This window comes from Podarcis liolepis (assembly GCF_965112155.1).
Source record: "Podarcis liolepis genome assembly, chromosome: 2".
In the NCBI taxonomy this organism is placed as follows: domain Eukaryota; kingdom Metazoa; phylum Chordata; class Lepidosauria; order Squamata; family Lacertidae; genus Podarcis; species Podarcis liolepis.
Window position 1 is genome coordinate 8489128 of NC_139555.1, and position 17885 is coordinate 8507012.

A 17885-nucleotide genomic window follows, 5' to 3' on the forward strand; every position below is an offset into this window, starting at 1 on the left:
TTCATATATACAGTCCTTGCTATGGCACACTGTAAATAACTGCATTTCCTTCTGATGACCCTAAGAGCCCTGTAAAGTAGACACACCTTTCCTTTTTAACAGATGGGGAACTGAGGCTGCAAAACAGTCACAGGTCTATGAGTGTTGATAGGGTCCATGGCTGAGTTGAGAGCTGAACTTGTGTTTCTGTCTTGATTTTCTTTGTATAATACTGACCCTCTCTCACCCAACTTGGGCTTGGAACATCAAGAGGTATCAATTAACCTGTTGTGAATCTCGATTTCATGGTTGTCAATCAAAATAATTATATAAATTCATGACTTCACAGTTGTGAGCCTCAATTTGTCTTGCCAGGGGCATTTGCAGAGAGTGCCAAGGAACCTCTGCAGGTAAACATTTTATGGACCAGTCCCATGCATGTTCACCCACAGATCGGACACTACTAAGCTCAGTGGGACCCTAATCCAATGTAAGCATGCACAAGGTTGAAAGTTAATTGGCAAAACTGTGAGATATAGATAGAAAAATGACATCTACCCTTCTGCCCAGTCTGCTGCTGATCTGCTTGTTGCAACATGAGCCTCCCTCATTGTGATGTCATGAACCTCCTCCATTATGAGGTCATGGGCCTCTCACTGTAGGAGTCTGTGACAGTTAGTTGACCCAGGTTCTGGAGGCTTTGAGTCTGGGAGAGCTGGGCTCATGTTTAACCTCTAGTGTGGACTCTTTGTGCGGTCCTAGGCAAGGCTTTATCTCTAAATCTCCATTTCCATTTTCTAAAGTGGAGGTAAGTGAACGTTCTCACGAATGTCTCTTGCGAGAATGTGGCTGGCGTTGTAAAGTACTTTGCAAATTAAAAGTGATGTATATGTATGTATAGGGGTAGCACTGGAAGGATGTTATGCCTTGTACAGCAGAACCATGGAGTGGGGAACCTGCAGCCCTCTGGAAGTTATTGGACCTCCCATCATCCCCAGCCAGCATGGTCAGTGGTCAGGGATGGTGGGAGTCATAGTTCAGCCACATCTGGGGCCCACAGGTCCCCCACACTTGCTTTAGAATCCAAGGCTGAAGATGCAGAATTAGGACTATTGGTGCATCAGTTAGCAGTGCTGAATGCCCTGGGTTTCATCCTTCCCCCATCACTTCGTTCTTCTGTCTCTTAGCTACCTGTAGTAACGTAGAGGCAATAAGCTTCATGCTTCCAGAGAGTGTCTGGGGAGGGGGGAGTCTGAACCCCAGCTGCAGCATTAAGGATGACATGATTCTATCTCCCCCCTGCCCGCCTTTCCCAGCTAGCGCTCGGATCTGCTGTATGAACAGAATCCCCTAGACAGCTGTGCCAGGCTGTCTTTGATGCCCTGATTCCATCTTCTCTCTCTTTCTTTCTCTCTCTCCCTCTCTCCCTCCTTCCCAGCCATAAACCTCTGTCTGAGCAGATGTGTTAATCAGGAGGAATTATAAGGGTGTAAAATGACTTCTCCAGCTTTCCCTTTGATCCTCTCTGACTGACGTTTCAAAAAAGCCACCAGCCCCAGAGAATCGGTATGCAGCAAGCTTCGAAAGAAAGAGCAAGGCGAGGGAGAGGGGAGATTTATTAGAAACGCACTTTGTTTTGGGTGCTCTGGTACCAGTTCGCACTTCTGAGCATTTACAGCGGGCAACTAGCGGCTGTCAGCTCTCATCATTGCACATAATCGACTGGAACGTGCGCGCCAAGCCCCTGGCATAAGGTTGCAGAATGCGCTCTGCTCCCCCTGCCCCGGGGTCTGTGAGTCAGAGGCCGGAGATTAACTAGCACCTGGGTCCTTCTGGATGGGCCTTGCAGGGGAATATGTGGCCAAGGCTTAATTGGAGGCATGGCACAGCCTCTTGACCTCTTTTTCAAACCCCGGAACAGGTTGAAAGTACAGTAGTGGTAATAAAGGAAAGTGTCTCTGTACACAGGAAGAGTGATTTCCCCCCTTCTAATAATCAGCCTTATATAGCAGGTGTAGGGAACTTTTGGCTCCCCAGTCATTGCTAAACTATTGCTCCCATCATCCTTGGCTATGGGCTGCACATGCTGGGGCTGATGAGAGTTGTAGTTTTGTAGTGCCCAAAGGGCCAAACGTTCCCCAGGCCTGTTCTAAAGGGACAGCCAACGGAGTCCTTTGATGAGGAGGTGGGCTGCTGGGCTTGGCTTGAACCCTAGCATCTTCCTATTAAGGAACTAATCCCAGATTGTTTGATTTGACTCAAACTCTCTGTAGTCACAGCTCTGTGTGTTTGTGTGTATGTTCTGCAAGAAGAACAATTCGCACAAAAACTCTATGTGACCGTATCCCAAATCCTTCATCCTGAATTGTAGGAATGATGCAGACAGCCGTGCACCTGCTTATTGTGCCGTATTCATGTTGTTGTCCCAGATCCACCATCTTGAAAGGATTTGGGACTTCTCTGAGGACTGGGAAAGTGGGAAAGGGCTGGCTGTAGGGACAGAGGGTAGTAGGGTGTAATGAGGAATTGTGTAGGACACCAGATCCCCATCTTCTGATGCCTGGCAATCCCAGCCAGCATCCTCCTAACATAAAAATAGCCCTGCCAGATCATTCCCAAAGCCCATCTTGTTGTTGTTTAGTCATTTAGTTGTGTCTGACTCTTAATGACCACATGGACGCCAGGCACTCCTGTCTTCCACTGCCTCCCGCAGTTTGGTCAAACTCATGTTCGTAGCTTTGAGAACATTGTCTAACCATCTCGTCCTCTGTCTTCCCCTTCTCCTTGTGCCCTCAATATTTCCCAACCTCAGGGTCTTTTCCAGGGAGTCTTCTCTTCTCATGAGGTGGCCAAAGTATTGGAGCCTCAGCTTCAGGATCTGTCCTTCCAGTGAGCACTCAGGGCTGATTTCCTTCAGAATGGATCGGTTTGATCTTCTTGCAGTCCATGGGACTCTCAAGAGTCTCCTCCAGCACCATAATTCAAAAGCATCGGCGTTCAGCCTTCTTTATGGTCTAGCTCTCACTTCCATACATCACTACTGGGAAAACCATGGCTTTAACTATACGAACCTTTGTTGGCAAGGTGATGTCTCTGTTTTTTAAGATGCTGTCTAGGTCTAGGTTTGTCATTGCTTTAAAGCCCATCTACTCCTTGCATACTGCGCCAAAAACAGTGTTTGCAAACTCTGAAGTTAGAGTTACAGATAGGTAGCCGTGTTGGTCTGCCATAGTCAAAATAAAAAAATTCCTTCCAGTAGCACCTTAAAGACCAAGTAAGTTAGTTCTTGGTATGAGCTTTCGTGTGCATGCACACTTCTTCAGTATTCTTCTGAAGTTAGAGCCATCCTGGATGTGACTTTACATTGTCTGACTTCTAATTTCACTGATGGCTCCGAGTTTTTGTAGTCTGAGACTGAGAGAAAATAATTAGGTCTCAGAATCCAAGCAGAAGGTTCTGTTCTCTGCTCCCTTCCCCCCACCCCTTTGCAACTGATCTTTCCTTTCCAATCTCAGATTCAGTGGATAAATGTTACTGGAAACGAAACAAGGAACTGCCCATAAACAGAATTGTTTTCTGGAACTGCTGTTTGCAATGGAAATGAAAAGAGCAAAATCCATGTTAGGGATTATTAGGGAAATGACTGAAAATGAAACTGCCTATATCATAATAACGTTTACACACATCCCTGGTACAGCCACGTTTAGAATACTGTGTACATTGCTGGTTGCCCCATCTTCTTAAAAAGTACACCGCGGATCTGTGAAAGGTACGGAAAAATGCAACAAAAATGAATCAAGAGGCCAGAGCACCTTATATACATACATACATACATACATACATACATACATACATACATATATCCATCCATACATACTGAAAACTAAACAAAAACCCAAAGTGTTCAGGGCTTTTATTGGGGGGTTTTTTGTGCAGAGGAGGATGAATTCAGAGAGGCATGTTAAAGAATTATTAAAGGATGCATGGTGTGGAAGGATAATATTTTTGTCCTTTCTCACAAAATTATAACTCAGTGGTGACACGCACACCATACAATTAAAACACCAAAGCTTTTAATTTGCCTCCTCCAAAGGTTCCTCCAAACTGTAGTTTGTGAAGTGTGCAGGGGATTGTAGCTCTGTGAGGAGCAAACTGCATTCCCCATGATTCTTTTGGGGAGGCCATGTAGTGTTTCAAATGCATGGTGTGGATGTGACCCTGGTGAAACTGGGCAGCAGATTCGGGAAATTTGGTTAATTTGTGTTCGCTGGCATGAGATGTGGAGGCAAATACTGACTTTGAAGGGGAAACCCTCTGTGGCTCTCTAGATGTTGCTGGAATACAACTCCTATCACCCCTGGCCATTGGCCATGAACCCAAAAACATCTAGAGGGCCACAGGTCTCCTACCCTTGCTTTTGAAAGAGAGTAAACCAGTTCATGGAGGAGGGGGGTGCTCTATCCTCAGCTGTTGGCCATTGGAGTGAAATGGCACTTCCACTGTCAGGCGCAGCATATCTTTGAATGGTATTCTCTGGGGGCCAAAGAACTGGAACACACTCCTGCTTTCATGCCTTGCTTGTCGGCTGCTTAGAAGTATCCGGTTGTCTACCTTTGGGGTCAGAATGCTGGAGTAGGTAGACTTTTGGTACAATCCCTACAGGGTGGTATGTTTTTGATGCAACCTCCATGCATAGGTCTTTATGACGCATCATTGCTGGCAAAGCTGGGTAGCAACTTGTTGAATAAGTGAGAGGCCGATTCCTCAATCAGGCTTGCTGAGACAGCGTTTTTTATAGCTCTGCTTGGGCAGTTTAATTTACGGGAGCTGCCAGCAGCCCGGGAAAGATGGGCGATAAGAAGTGGCTACTTCATTCCCGTTGGCCTGCAGGAGCTCAGACGTAGCTGAGAGGATAATTGCTCCCCTAATAGCAATGGAAAGGGGCTCACACGCAGGGCTGCTTTTCATTATTGCTGTTTATCTAAATACTGACTTGAAATTGGTTTCAGGGTGGTTGGTTTGTCTTCCTACTTCTCTCTTCCCCACCTTCGAGCCATAAGCTTTTCTTTCCATTGATTTCTTCAGATACCTGTCCATTTCAACAGGGTGTCTCCCTTCCATGTGGCTTGGCAGCAGGAGGGGTGGCTGATTTGGCAGTTTGAAAGCCCCCCCCCAACAGTGCCAGTGGTCATTTTGTAAAATGGGCCATGCAGTGGCGTAGCGTGGGGGGTGCCAGGGGTGCCGGCCGCACCGGGCGCAACATTTGGGGGGGGGGCGCGTTTGGCCGGCCCTCCTGGAGGAAGCAGGAACCCCACTGTCCTCGGACCTCCTCCGAAGGCTGGCGGTGGGGCGGAGAGACCTTCTCCCCGCGCCAGCCTTCGGATGGCTGTCCTGAAGACTTGTGGTGGGAGCAGTGGCGTAGTGTGGGGGGTGCAGGGGGGCCTGCTGCACCTGGCGCAACATCTGGGGGGCGCGCGGAAGAGACTCGAGTGCTAAAATCCACGGGTTAGGGGGCGCAAATTACTTGCCTTGCCCCGGGTTAGGGGGCGCAAATTACTTGCCTTGCCCCGGGTGCTGAGAACCCACGCTACGCCACTGGGGCCATGTGCCCTTTGGCATTTCTTCTCTTTCAGAAAAACCCTTGCATATGACATACCCATCGCCTACAATGGGCTCAGTCTGCCTGGCAGGCAGCTACACACATGGCCGAATCTCCTTATCAAGCTGGTACTGATCCTGCTATTAAGGCAAGGTTAGACTGTCTTCCTAAGGCAAACAGACTTTTGATGGCTACCTGCGTCAGTTTCAAGTCTGGGTGAAAATGCCCTGCATATTTATTTATTACTACAGTGCTGTCCTCCAAGGAGCTGATGTTCTTCCCCCTCTCCATTTAATCCTCAGAACAACCCTGTCAGGTAAGCCAGGCTGAGGGACTGTGGCTGGCACAGGCACCAATTGCACTCAGCATTTGGGGAGGCTAATGTCATGCATGCATGTGACAACATGTGTATCACACGTAGTGTGTGTGATGGCTGTCGCATTAGGAGAGGCTGACCAGGTGTGACATTTGCCTCTCGATGCGACATTTGCCTGCCAGGCCATGTTAGTCTGCACAGCGTCTCCCAAAGACTTCCTGCCAGGCCGCACGGTGGTGGAAGATGACGCACAGCCCAGGGCAACATCCAGCCAGGCCTCCTCTGCCCCCTCAGGATTGGTGAGGGGGTTGAGCCCCATCCCAGTGGACATGGAGGGGGGCTGTAGAGGCCCCTGCCCCATGGAGTTGGTGTGCCTGGTGGCTGGCCAGAGGTCACCCAGTGGGTTTCATGGCTGAGTGGGGAATCTGAACCCCGGTTTCCCAGCTCCTGGCTCAACAACACTATTTGCCACTACACTGTACTGGCTCTCACCTGTTCATATCGCCTTCTGCTCCTCGTTGCTGTTCCCCAGGCAGGTTTTATTCACACTTAGCTTTTGCTCTGCTCTTTCCAGGCACAGATCTGAACTTTAAAGCTGAGCTCCTTCCCTCCTGCCTCTGGAGCGTCCCCTGTGAAAACCCGCTCTTTAAAGTTGAATTGCAACAAATTGCAATTTGAGTTTTCTAGGGATTGCTGTTTTCTCCAGTTGAGCATTAAAGAGAGGGTTTTCACAGAGAAAACTCCAGAGCAAAAAAAAAAGAAAAAGAAAAAAGGGAGGGCTCTCTGACATGGAGCGCTGAGGAAAGGTAAGTGTGGCTAAGCCCTCAGTTGACCCTCTGGACCCAGTCTGTGTTTTTAACACCATTTTGGGCTGTTCTGTGTGGATATTCCAAAATGTCTTAGGCTGCTCTGTGCAGATTTCAAGGAGCTGTCCGCAGGAATTTTGTTTTTTGAATCAGGCCCAAGCAAAGGGGCTGGAGCATTGGTGGATGGTGCAAACACATGAGCTCTTTAAAAGAGAAAGGTGGCTAGTCTTACTCCAGAGCAATCTGTTCATTCTGATTGTGATGGGAGCAGGATTTCCAGCACCCCGTCTGTGGGTGCTCAGCCACTCGAAGGGAGATGGGAACACTTTCTGCCTAGAAAGCAAGAGTGGAAGAAAAAACACCCTGCGGTGTCCTCATGCGGCTTCACAGCACATGATTCTCCTGTGTGTGGGAGAAAGAGAGAGAGAAGGAGAAGGAGCAAACTCCTACACATAAAGGATGTGGGAACTTTAGAGAAGCTCATGGCTTCTCCGCATCCCTTTCAACCTGTATCTAATGTTGTTTGCCTCTGCTTATGTTGCTGGAGGGGAAGGTTTGAGTGCCCCAGCTTTGAGGATTTGGGGAGCAGAAGATGAATGGCTGTTTGGGAATTGGCTGCTGTTGTCACCTAGACGTGAGGCTCTGGGCTTGGAAGCGTACATCCCTTGCATGCAAGCCATGGCGCAGCCCTCCTTTTGCAGACAACAAAGGCGGGAAGTGGGCAGTGGTGCCTTGTGAAGTGTCTTCCATATTCTGCCTTGTTGCATCGCCAAGCCCAAGTCTTCAGAAAAGGGGAGAAGCTGCTGCTGCAGGTGGAGGAGGGGGGTGCCAGTATCCTCTACACACCCACCCACACACCCACACACTGCTCCTTATGTAACATCCCGAGAGGAGAGAACACTGTCAGCCTGGAGCAGTCACTCAAAAGGGAAGCTTCAAGCCTGTCACGGGAACTCTTCTTTGCAAGAGAATTATGTGCTGAGTTTGGGACAGAAGTCACACTGTGAGTGAGTGAGTGTGTGCTTGCATGTGGTAATGGATGCCTGCCAACCACTCTGCCATGATGCCACAACCCTCTCAGGATCTTAAATCAACAGTTCCTCCTCAGGCAATAGAGGCAGCTATATTAACCCTGACTTGTAGTTTTGTACTGTAAGGTAAATTTATTTAGTGCGCTGGCCAGAGGCCAGAGTACTTTAAAAGTATTTGCAGGCCAGAAGAAGAGGAATTTCGCAAATGCAACTAGGCACTTCAAAAAAATAGGATTAAATTGAAAGTTAGAGTCAGGGATTGTGCGCATCCATTTTGGGCAAAATGGAAGGTCATAGAAAGAGCAAGAGGCAATCATCATAATGGGATAGTCATCAGCCTCAATTTTCTCCAGCCAAAGACTGCAAATAGGTCACATGCCTGGTTGTTTTGAAGTCTTTGCCACTCCAAAGATGGGCAAACTTGCCTCTGGTAGACAGAGTAGGAAATTTGACCCAAACCAGTGCTTTAGTAATTTAGGGACAGTACTTACCCTAAGGATCGGCCTGGATTGATAATGTAATCGTCTACCTGTAGGGCTTAGCTCAGGTGCAATGTCTGCACCTCCCCTTGGCAGATTGGGCCTTTCACCCTCTCATACTGGGTCCAGCAAATGATGGTCACATCCTTATGTTTATGTCTGAGGGCTGGGAAAGAGGTACAGAGACGTTTCCATCTTTGCATTGATTTTGTTGTTGCTGGCATCCGTCTGTTTCAGTGTCTGCTGTGACTGTAGAGACTGATACAGGAGAGACATGTTTTATTGCAGCTGGGACAGATGAAGGTGTCCGGTTGTGCTACTTCAGATGCATGATGGTGTTTCTTCTCTCTGCGCTCCTCCCGGTGGTCATTTCTTCTCTGGTCACCCTTGTGGATACACAGTCCAATTGATTGTCTCCAGGTGCTGTGGTTGTCTGCAAGGGATTCCCACATGGTGGGGTTAATGTTGCCAACCATCATGTCACTTTTGTAGACATCTCTGTAATTCAGAGTTGGTCTGTCAATAGGCCTGGTGCCTGAAGCCAGCTCCCTGTGGAGCAGGTCTTTGGAGATCCTGCCGTCTTCCATTCTGTGGGCATGACCATGCCAGCATCAACGTCGCTGACGCAGCAGTGTGAACATGCTGGGAACATGGGCTTGGGAGAGCCCATCTTTGTTTGAGGCTCTGTCCTGCCATGTAATGCCCCAGATCTTCCTGATGTAGCGCATGTAGACAGAGGCAGGAGCAGGGAAACTAACAGTATGGTGATGTCATGTCATGTGTTAAACTAGGTGTTTAGCAGGAAAAGAGGAAGAAAAATGTCTTAAGAGCTGGTGACTCCATGTTTTTTCATAGGTGTATTTTAAAAACAGAGAGAAAGAGACTCTTGCCAATGGCCACCTAGACTGTGTACACACCAGTGGTGTAGCATGGGTTGCCAGCACCCGGGGCCACAAAGAGGGAGGGAAATGGACAGAGTACACATGCACATTCAACTGCCTAATGGTGTCTGCCTCACCCAGGAGATCGCAGCTACAGAGATCGGAAAAGAAGAGTTGCTCCATTGTCTGTTGGTCACTTTCTGGTTCACATGGCGAAACCAGAGGCCAGCAAAAGAAGTCTGCAACTGTATTGAGGCAGCACTTGGTATTGGTTTTTTGTGCCCCCAACAGTTTTGTGCCCAGGGCGACCGCCCCTGGTGGTACGCTACTGATGTACACCCCCCATGCATTCAAAGCACCTAACTTCCCCCAGTGAATCCTGAGAACTGTAGTTAATCCCTCACAAAGCTACAATTCCTGGCATCCTTAACAAACTACAATTCTCAGGATCCTATGGGGGGAAAGTCGTGTGCATTAAATGTGTGGTGTGTACACAGCCCCAGTGTGCTTTGTGGCTGAGCGGGGAAATTTGAACCCAGGTTTTCCAAATCCAGACACAACCTGCCTTTCCTTTTGCTTATGAATGTCTGCAAAGTGTTTTATAGTTCATTAATGGCACTGTATACATAATTAAGAACCAAGAGACAGGACATGGATTATGCACATGCTTGAGTCACACCCAAGTACATTGCAGTTGTAAAAGTCCAAAGTGTTGTAGCCCCTTAGAAACTGAGGCTGTGGTGATGTAACAACATAAGTGTTCCTAAGCTACTTTGGAAAGGGTAATTCAGGAAGGCCCATGTGGCTGGCATACTGCTTAAAACCAGGGTGTACCTTGCCCACATTTTCCCCTATCAGGAAGTCACGTGAAGCTAACTTTCAGTTCTTCTCTCTACGGCTTTCTAGAGTGGACGTCCTATTCTTGGTGTATTGAACAGAGGCACCTGGGAAAGGGAGGGAGTGAGCTCCCCTCAGCTCTAACAAAAATAAAAATGCAGAAGGGAAATGTGCCTTTTGAATATATGTCCTCCTTCGTCACTTCCATATCTATTCAGTTTTCACCAAGAGAAGTTAAGCAGCATTTATTGTTTGTGTTTCCCAGGGTTCACGCACACAGTTTTTCTAGCTGAAGGATTGTGTTGGAAACATGCATGTAAGCTGCAGCGTGTGAATGGCAGATCAAATATGTGTTTCGCTCTGACATTCAGCTGTAAAACTGGAGCCAAGTCCTAGAATGGAAAACACCACCCTTATAAGATGGCAGCTGTCCCGATTTATTATTTAGGGTTCATAATTACATTCCTTAATCGATTTGCATCCGCTGAGTAATGTTGCATCATAATGTATGCATGTAGTAGCAGTTTATGCTGCTGCTGCTGCTCTCCTGTTTTAGGCACCCACCGTGGGGCAGATGCAACAGATACCGTTATCCTGAGCAAAGGGCTGTTTCCCCTGGTTATTTGGCTGGTTGACTGACAGCTGACATTGCTGCACCAGAGCGAAGAAAATTAACCCAGTCACCTTTGTTCTGTACTGTAGAGTGTCCCTCCTACCCTGTGCTTAACGTAATGCAGCCTCTGATTGTAGGCAGCTGCATCAGACTGAAATTCAACAGGTTACAGCTATGCTGGGGATGGTTGCACCTGTTGAATTTTTGACCGCTGTATGGCAGAAGGCCTGCCAGAAATGGAAGAAGATGGCCACGGTAGTTTGCTGGTGTGAGAGGGAGGGGAAGGTTGGCTGGCTGGCTGGCTAGCGGGTGGCAGCAGGATTAGTCAAATTGCGGAGGGGGTGGCATTGCTTCAAAGTGGGCAACAGCTTTGCCCTTTTGGCTCTGCATCAAAAGGCCAGCAGGGGCTGCTGCACCTTTCCTCGTCCCCCTTTCCTCTCCGGTTACCTTGGTGATGTGTGCAGGGTGCTGCTGCTAAGCAACCGTTTCGTAGTAACACACACAGGGAGAGCGAGAAAAGGCGTGAGCTGTGCTTTTGTGCAGGGCTCCCTTTGCTCAGGTGCATGCAAGGCGAGGGCCATTCCGCCCGGGAGCCTGCAAAGCCAGCCTTGGGGTTCAAACAGGGGGGAGTTGGCAGGAGGAGGAGGAAACGGCGGCTGTCTCGCCACCCCAACATGTGAGGAGAGGGAGGCGGCCTAAGGTCTGCTTCACACATCACTGGCAGCACAAATTTGCTACCGACCACCAGGTATAGACCAAATTAGTTTCCAGGCCCAATTAAAGTGCTGGTTTTGACCTATAAAGCCTTAAACGGCTTAGGACCGCAACACCTCAAAGACCACCTCTCCCCATATGAACCCACCCAAGACCTTGCAATCATCATCTAAGACCCTTCTTTGTGTGTCTCTTCCATGAGAGGTCTGGAGTGTGGCAACACGAGAACGGGCCTTTTCTGCAATGGCTTCCTGTTTGCGGAGTGCTTTCCCCAGGGAGCTTCGCCTGGTGGCTTCATTATATATTTTTAGGCACCGGGCAAAAACATTCCTCTTTAACCAGGCCTTTGGCTGATTGTGTTGGGGAGGAGGTTGAGTTACTTTTGTCTTTATTTTAATTATGTATTTTGTGTTTTTATATTGCGATTTTATGTTGTAACCACCCTGAGACCCGCGGGTATAGGGCGGTATACAAATTTAATAAATAATCGTAATTATAATAATTAATCTGGAGGCATCTCAATGTCACCTGGCTGCTTACACTGGGATGGCTGCAGGGTTTTTTGGGATCAGTGAGATGGAGAAAAAATAGCCTTGAGTCCTGGACTGGAATTTTGTGAGCGTGTTTGTTTAAATCAGGGGCAGCCCAACTTTTCATACCAAGCAGGCTGCAAGAGTATTTTGACACCGAACCCGCCCACTGCCTTGCTGCATATTGTGGGGGAGCGAGCCCTAAATTTGATTCTGGAAAAGTGCTAACTAGGCTTTGGGAGCAAGGCAGGAGGACTCTAGGAGCCTGTCAGAGCCCTCACGCCTCCTTCCCAAAGCCCAGCTCCTTGCTTACCCAGCTTTGGTGTTATGTACTGAAGTTCTCACCCTGGGCCAGCAGGGGGATACTGTAGATAGTTATGCAAATGAAGGATCGAAAGTGACGTTCAGTGATTGGATAGTTTTAGAAAGTTGCTACAGTAACGTTGTACTAGAGCTCTATATAAGCAGGCTGACTGAGCCCTTCAGCTCAGTTCTGTTCTGGCCTCTGAATAAACAAGAGCTGTTTGAAGAATCACTGTGTCGTCTGATATATTCACCCACAACTTAACATTTGGGAAGGCATTGTGGACTCTGGGGGACATCAAATGTTGCCGAGGGCCATCACAAAACGTCCTGAGGGCCACATGTTGGACCAACTTGATTTAGATCATGGGTTGGGAACTTCTGGCCCAGATACAGTCCTCCAAACCCCTCTAGGTGGCCACCAGAACTATCCCCAGGCCATTTTCCTCACCAGCCCTGCTTCATACATTTTTGCCTGTCTGGACTGTGCCCTTGAGCTCTGATAATGCCCTTTGGTTGCCCGGATGGAGGAAAGAGAGGGATGTATGAGTGTGTGTAGATACAAAGAGGATATTTCCACTTGATGCTCTGCCTACATTTGCCTCTGGCGCCGCCTACCACTGCCATGTAGCCCTGGGAATATTGCCCACAGGGAAATGCGGCCCTTAGGCTGAACATTTTCCTCATCCCCGATTTGAATCCTATCTGCTCTGCCTTTCTGCCTCACCGTTAGGTCCTCATGATGACTATCTGCATGATCAATGAAACATTTTAAAAACATCAAGTCAATTAAAAATAGAGTTAATAAATCATGGGGGAGAGCTCTTAACAAAATATCATTCAACAACAAGGGAGTCAGGCAAGATGTCAACAATACAAAATCAAACTCCTCACTTTCCCCTGCTCCAAATGTCAATTGTTTTTATACTGAAAATACATCATTGGGAGTATTGGCTCTTAGGAGGAAGATAACACTGGTAGAAAATTATTTCAAAACTGATAATAAGCCACTCAGTGAGAATTTATAGCTGAAATTGGATTTTGCTCCAAGATCCCCCTAGACCACATGAGGAATTTAGGGAGGCCTGGGATACATAGTCCTAAATCCACAGTTAGACAGTACTTAACACCTGGTACTTAATAGCTGACATGGAATGGTGTTGATATCTGGCAGTATTTAATGACTACCTAATACTTTACAGTATCTGACCATTGACATGCAATGGCATTTAGCATTTGCATTTTAAATTTTGGGATAAAATTCCACACTTAAGTACAAATTCAGTGTCAGTATTTCACTTTCAAACTGTGAGCCGCCAAAGTTGAAATTCTGATTAATTTTAATATTGGCAAATAATTTTAGTGCCTGCACTTGCATCCTTGTCTCTGGAGCTCTTTCCAGAGCTGGTTCCTTCCTTAGTGCCATCTAGCTGCCTGGTTCTTGTTAGTTCTTCCATGGGCGGTCGAAGCCTCAGGTGTGATTTGCCTATTCCCTGTACATTCAGTGTCAACTGAGCAACAGCACTCCACCAGGGACATCTCTACAGATGGATGTGGGACTCAGAGGGAGGGCTAGTGGTGGTTCTGTTGCTGTCTCTTGGAGTGGAGGAGCTCCATGCCTGGGAAATAAATGTGGCCCTCCAGGTAACTCTGCCTGACACCTGAATCTCTCCCCAGGCCAAGTACCCTTTCTAGGCCACGCCCACTCTCTCTAGGCCACACCCTTCACTCTCTGTGCTCAACACCCTCCTTGAGTGCTTTTGCCTTGCAGGAACATGTCCTTGAACTGCAACAATGCCTCTTATTTGCTTGCGGGGAGTGTAGAAATCTCTGGTGCTTTCCTGGTTGTAATGTAGCCTGCTGTGGAAATATGAGACTTCCATTTTGCCTCTGGCATGTGGCCCCTGGAAAGTTCGCCCCAAGGAATGTGGCCCTCAGGCTGCAAAGAAGGTTCCCTACTCCTGCTATAAACAGGCAGACGTATAAGCAAGCAATCTGGCCATAGGCACGTGTGTATACAGTGGTACCTTGGATTACAGATGCTTCAGGTTACAGACGCTGCTAACCCAGAAATAGTACGTCGGGTTAAGAATTTTGCTTCAGGATGAGAACAGAAATTGCGCAGCGGTGGGAGCAGGAGGCCCCATTAGCTAAAGTGGTAAGGTTAAGAACAGTTTCAGGTTCAGAACGGACCTCCAGAACGAATTAAGTTCTTAGCCCAAGGTACCAGTGTATATCTGTTTGTCCTGTCATTTGTCTCTCAAAAGAGAACTGCTGGGCGGTGAAGTCTTCCTGGGAGCTATGCTATGTGACCTCTATCCCTCGAAACGCAGGTGTGTGAAGGCAGGCAATAGCTGGGGAAAACACTCTTTACATGTTCAGAAGCACTTTTTATTAATACTTAAAACATTTAAGGAAAATAGGGGGCAGTGAGCACTCTCCAGATTAAGACCTCCCAAGGTAACCTGTTTATTTGGCACTCATCTTGATTTTGCTTCTGCAAAGCTTAGAGCCTTAGACTATGTTTGGTCTTTGTTTCATTCTGATTTGTTTCTGAGGTGGTTATATAACATTGAGCGCTCATTGGGGTGTTGCCTCGCCTTCCCATTAATCATCTGTGCACACCACACTTTTCAGTGAATCTCCCCATCGCTTTCCAAATGGCGAAAAACACTCCCCCCCCCCCAAGTGGATTTGTTGTGCTAGGGTGGCAGAGGCCTTTAATCCACTTTAATTGCACAAACCTAAAGTTCTGGTATGTGCTTGTGTCCCTCCAACAAAATACTGACAGCCTGGAGATACCCTAAAAAATATTTTCTGTTCCCTTCTGTCTGTCCCATACAGCCATTGCTCCTTTACCTCCCTACACCACAGTCTCTTACTCTGTGAATCCTTATCACCATCTATCCATCGTGTAAAGTATCTCAGAGCAATTTACAGGGCAAAAATCAGAATAACAAGAAACATTAAACCAAGATTTTTTTAATAAAAAAAAAACAGCAGTAAAACTAGACCAGGTCCTGGGGTTGCCAATACCAGGTTCTCAGCAAAGTTTGCAGAACTCCCAGGCATTTGGTTGGGCATGGAAATCAAAATGCTTCTTTGAGCCTCAGAATTGGCAACTCAGACCTTGGCTGCAGGTGCCTAAAGAGGGGAAAGTCCTCTTTATATTCCCCTCCTGCCCTCCCACCAATTTTCCCATGGAGCCTGCCAGGACACCTGCTCTGAGCCTCGCTTCCTGACTCCCAGGCAGCTCACACTGGGCCTTAAACTGGCTCTTTATCCCATGGCGGATGCATCCCGCCACTGTGACTCTTGTCCCAGGGACCCTGGATGGGTATTGTGCTCTGTGCCCACCCACGTGCAGCTGCCTTCTCCGTTCCTTTGCCACCCCGGAAGTAGCACAAAGGAGAAACTGTTGCGTGTGGGAGAGTGGAAGGGCTAGAGGAGTTTTCCCCACAGAGCAGCTTATGGTATGTGAAGGGGAGAAGCTCATCCCTGCCTTTCTTCTCTCTCCTTCCTCCCCATTCCTCCATCCACACACACACAGGCACACATGCCCAGCTGTGCTCCCCAACTTCCTGCCTCCTCAGAAAGCTGCAAACAGCAGTCGGGGGGGGGGGGGTTGATCTCCAGCTCTATGTGTAGAGGACCAACTTGTCTTGAGACTGATCTCTGTGAGCTGTAAGCCAGTGGTCCAGTGGTGCCTCTGCCGCAAATTCACCACCTGCCCTAGGGCGAATCACGGTTTTTCAGCTTCCTCCACCTGCAGTGTGGGAGTGATAAGCTACGGGTCTGTCTCACAGGGCTGTTGCACGGATTATTGAGATTACTTATTTCTTACCTGTCTCTCTTGTTTCCTTTCCTCAGAGGCCGTTGCAAACAGCCAAGAATGGACTCTTGGACGTTCCGTTCCGGAGCTACGACTGGTAGGTGTCTTGTTGACCTTTGTCACCTATACATGCACTGTTCAAGTACATATCTAGATACCATAAATGAGTTCCTTAGATTGCAAGCTGATGGAGGCCTGCCATCTTTTCCTTCTGCAAATGGACATTCACATCAATGGGCCTATATCAGGGGTCTGCAACCTTTAAGACAAAAAGAGCCACTTGGGCCTGTTTCTGAAGAAAAAAAACGCTGGGAGCCGCAAAACCATTGCGACATTTAAAACAAATATATCTCCGGAGCTGCGATCTGACAGCGGGCGGGAAGGTGACGTCGGGGCGGTGCGTGACTAACGCACGCACCGCCCTCATGCGACGTCACAGCCATACAGCGCCCGCCACAGTGGGGAGTGTCGGGGCGCACAATGCGCCTCCTCCCCTCGCTAGTATCCACCCCGGAGCCACGGTAAAGGTGTAAAAGAGCCACATGCGGCTCTGGAGCCGCGGGTTGCTGACCCCTGGCCTATATAAATAACACAGTTTGTGTTACTTGTCCATTCTGCATCACATGTGGACATTGGTGTCCCTAGCCAACTGCATCAATTTGAGCTGATTCTCTTAGGTAGCTTTGGCACACAGAAAAATCAATTCAAAATTGATTTTATTTATACCCCACCTTTCCTCCAAGGCCAGGGTGGCATTCGTGGTCCCCATCTTCCCCATTTTGTCCTCACAACAACCCTGTGAGGTAGGTTAGGCTGAGAGACAGTGATCACACAGCTTTGAACCTGGGTCTCCCAAGCCCAGTCCACCACTCACACTCGACTGCACCCCACTCAGCCAGCCTGACCTTATGGTGGCATGAGTGGCCACTTCCGCTTCCTGTCTCTCTTCAGCCTTAGCTATCCTACTTTGCTGCCTCGTCACTGGTTTTTCTCTGGGGTAGGGATCCTTGAGAAATTTAATCTTTACGCATTCTGATATTTTTAAAAAATGTGCCAAACCATGTTTAGAAATGAGGGCTTTGAGGAAGAAACACTTTTTAAAATACATATTAAAATGTGACTTTCCTTGCAGATTTTCTTGCCGATCGATGCAAGAAAAGGACAAGTATACCATAACAGTGGCACAGACCCAAAACATACTGAATTGCCCACGGCTACTCAGGGGGAGCTTCTGCCACAAGGCAACTTCCTCTCATGTTAATTCTGGTTCCAGGCTTGGTGGTGAGGGGGCACTCTTTGGCGAGCGTGTGTGCAGGGGATGGGAGAAAGTTCTGGAACAGTGAGGTCAGCATGTTCCGAAAGCACCTAGAGAGCCACGGGGTGAGGGTGGTGGTGTTGTACTATGTCGAGCTATGCCCTGCCAGTGACTTCTGTTCCTTGGCCTCCGCAGGGTATTCTCGGAACCATCAAGAGTGGGAAATCCGCCCTCGTTCATCGTTACCTGACCGGCTCCTACTTGGGCCTGGAACCTGCAGAGGGTGAGCTGCTTTCCCCCACTCGCTTCTTTGTGCCCTGCCCAATGCGCACCTACTCAGTTTTCTTTTCCTCGTAAAGGAGTGGGGAAGTAAGAGAGGAAGACGAGGAAAGTAAACAGAGCAAATTTTGCCTTTCACATCATCTGCTTTTAACTGGAGATGGCAGGGATTGAACCTGGGAACCTACCCCAGCCAGCTATCATCCCCCACGTACCATACTTGTTTCTGAGCCACTGGTTTTCTCCTTCCCATCTCAGGCTTCAGCTATCTGCATTTTCTACACCCACCCCCAGAGGCAGTATTATTATTATTATTATTATTAGTAGTAGTAGTATAGTATTAAAATTTGTATACCGCACTTCATCCAAAAATCCCAGGGTGGTTCACAACAGCAAAATACAAAATGAGAACACAAGTTAAATAACGAAAC

General features: G+C 48.0%; 1 protein-coding gene and 1 long non-coding RNA gene across 5 annotated transcripts in view; both read left to right on the forward strand.

Annotated features, from left to right (window-relative positions):
• The window catches only part of AGAP2 (ArfGAP with GTPase domain, ankyrin repeat and PH domain 2), a 117239-nt gene that overhangs the window by 74563 nt on the left and 24791 nt on the right, over nt 1-17885 (forward strand). For all 4 annotated transcript variants that reach the window (XM_083484363.1, XM_083484364.1, XM_083484361.1 and 1 more), the window contains exons 2-3: nt 15959-16017; nt 17371-17458. In XM_083484363.1, the coding sequence (XP_083340489.1) occupies nt 15959-16017; nt 17371-17458 (147 nt within the window). The remainder of the gene's footprint in view (nt 1-15958; nt 16018-17370; nt 17459-17885) is intronic.
• On the forward strand, nt 665-3598 carry LOC310698581. The gene is made up of 2 exons (XR_014521615.1): nt 665-787; nt 3495-3598. It is a non-coding gene; the product is annotated as an uncharacterized lncRNA (long non-coding RNA).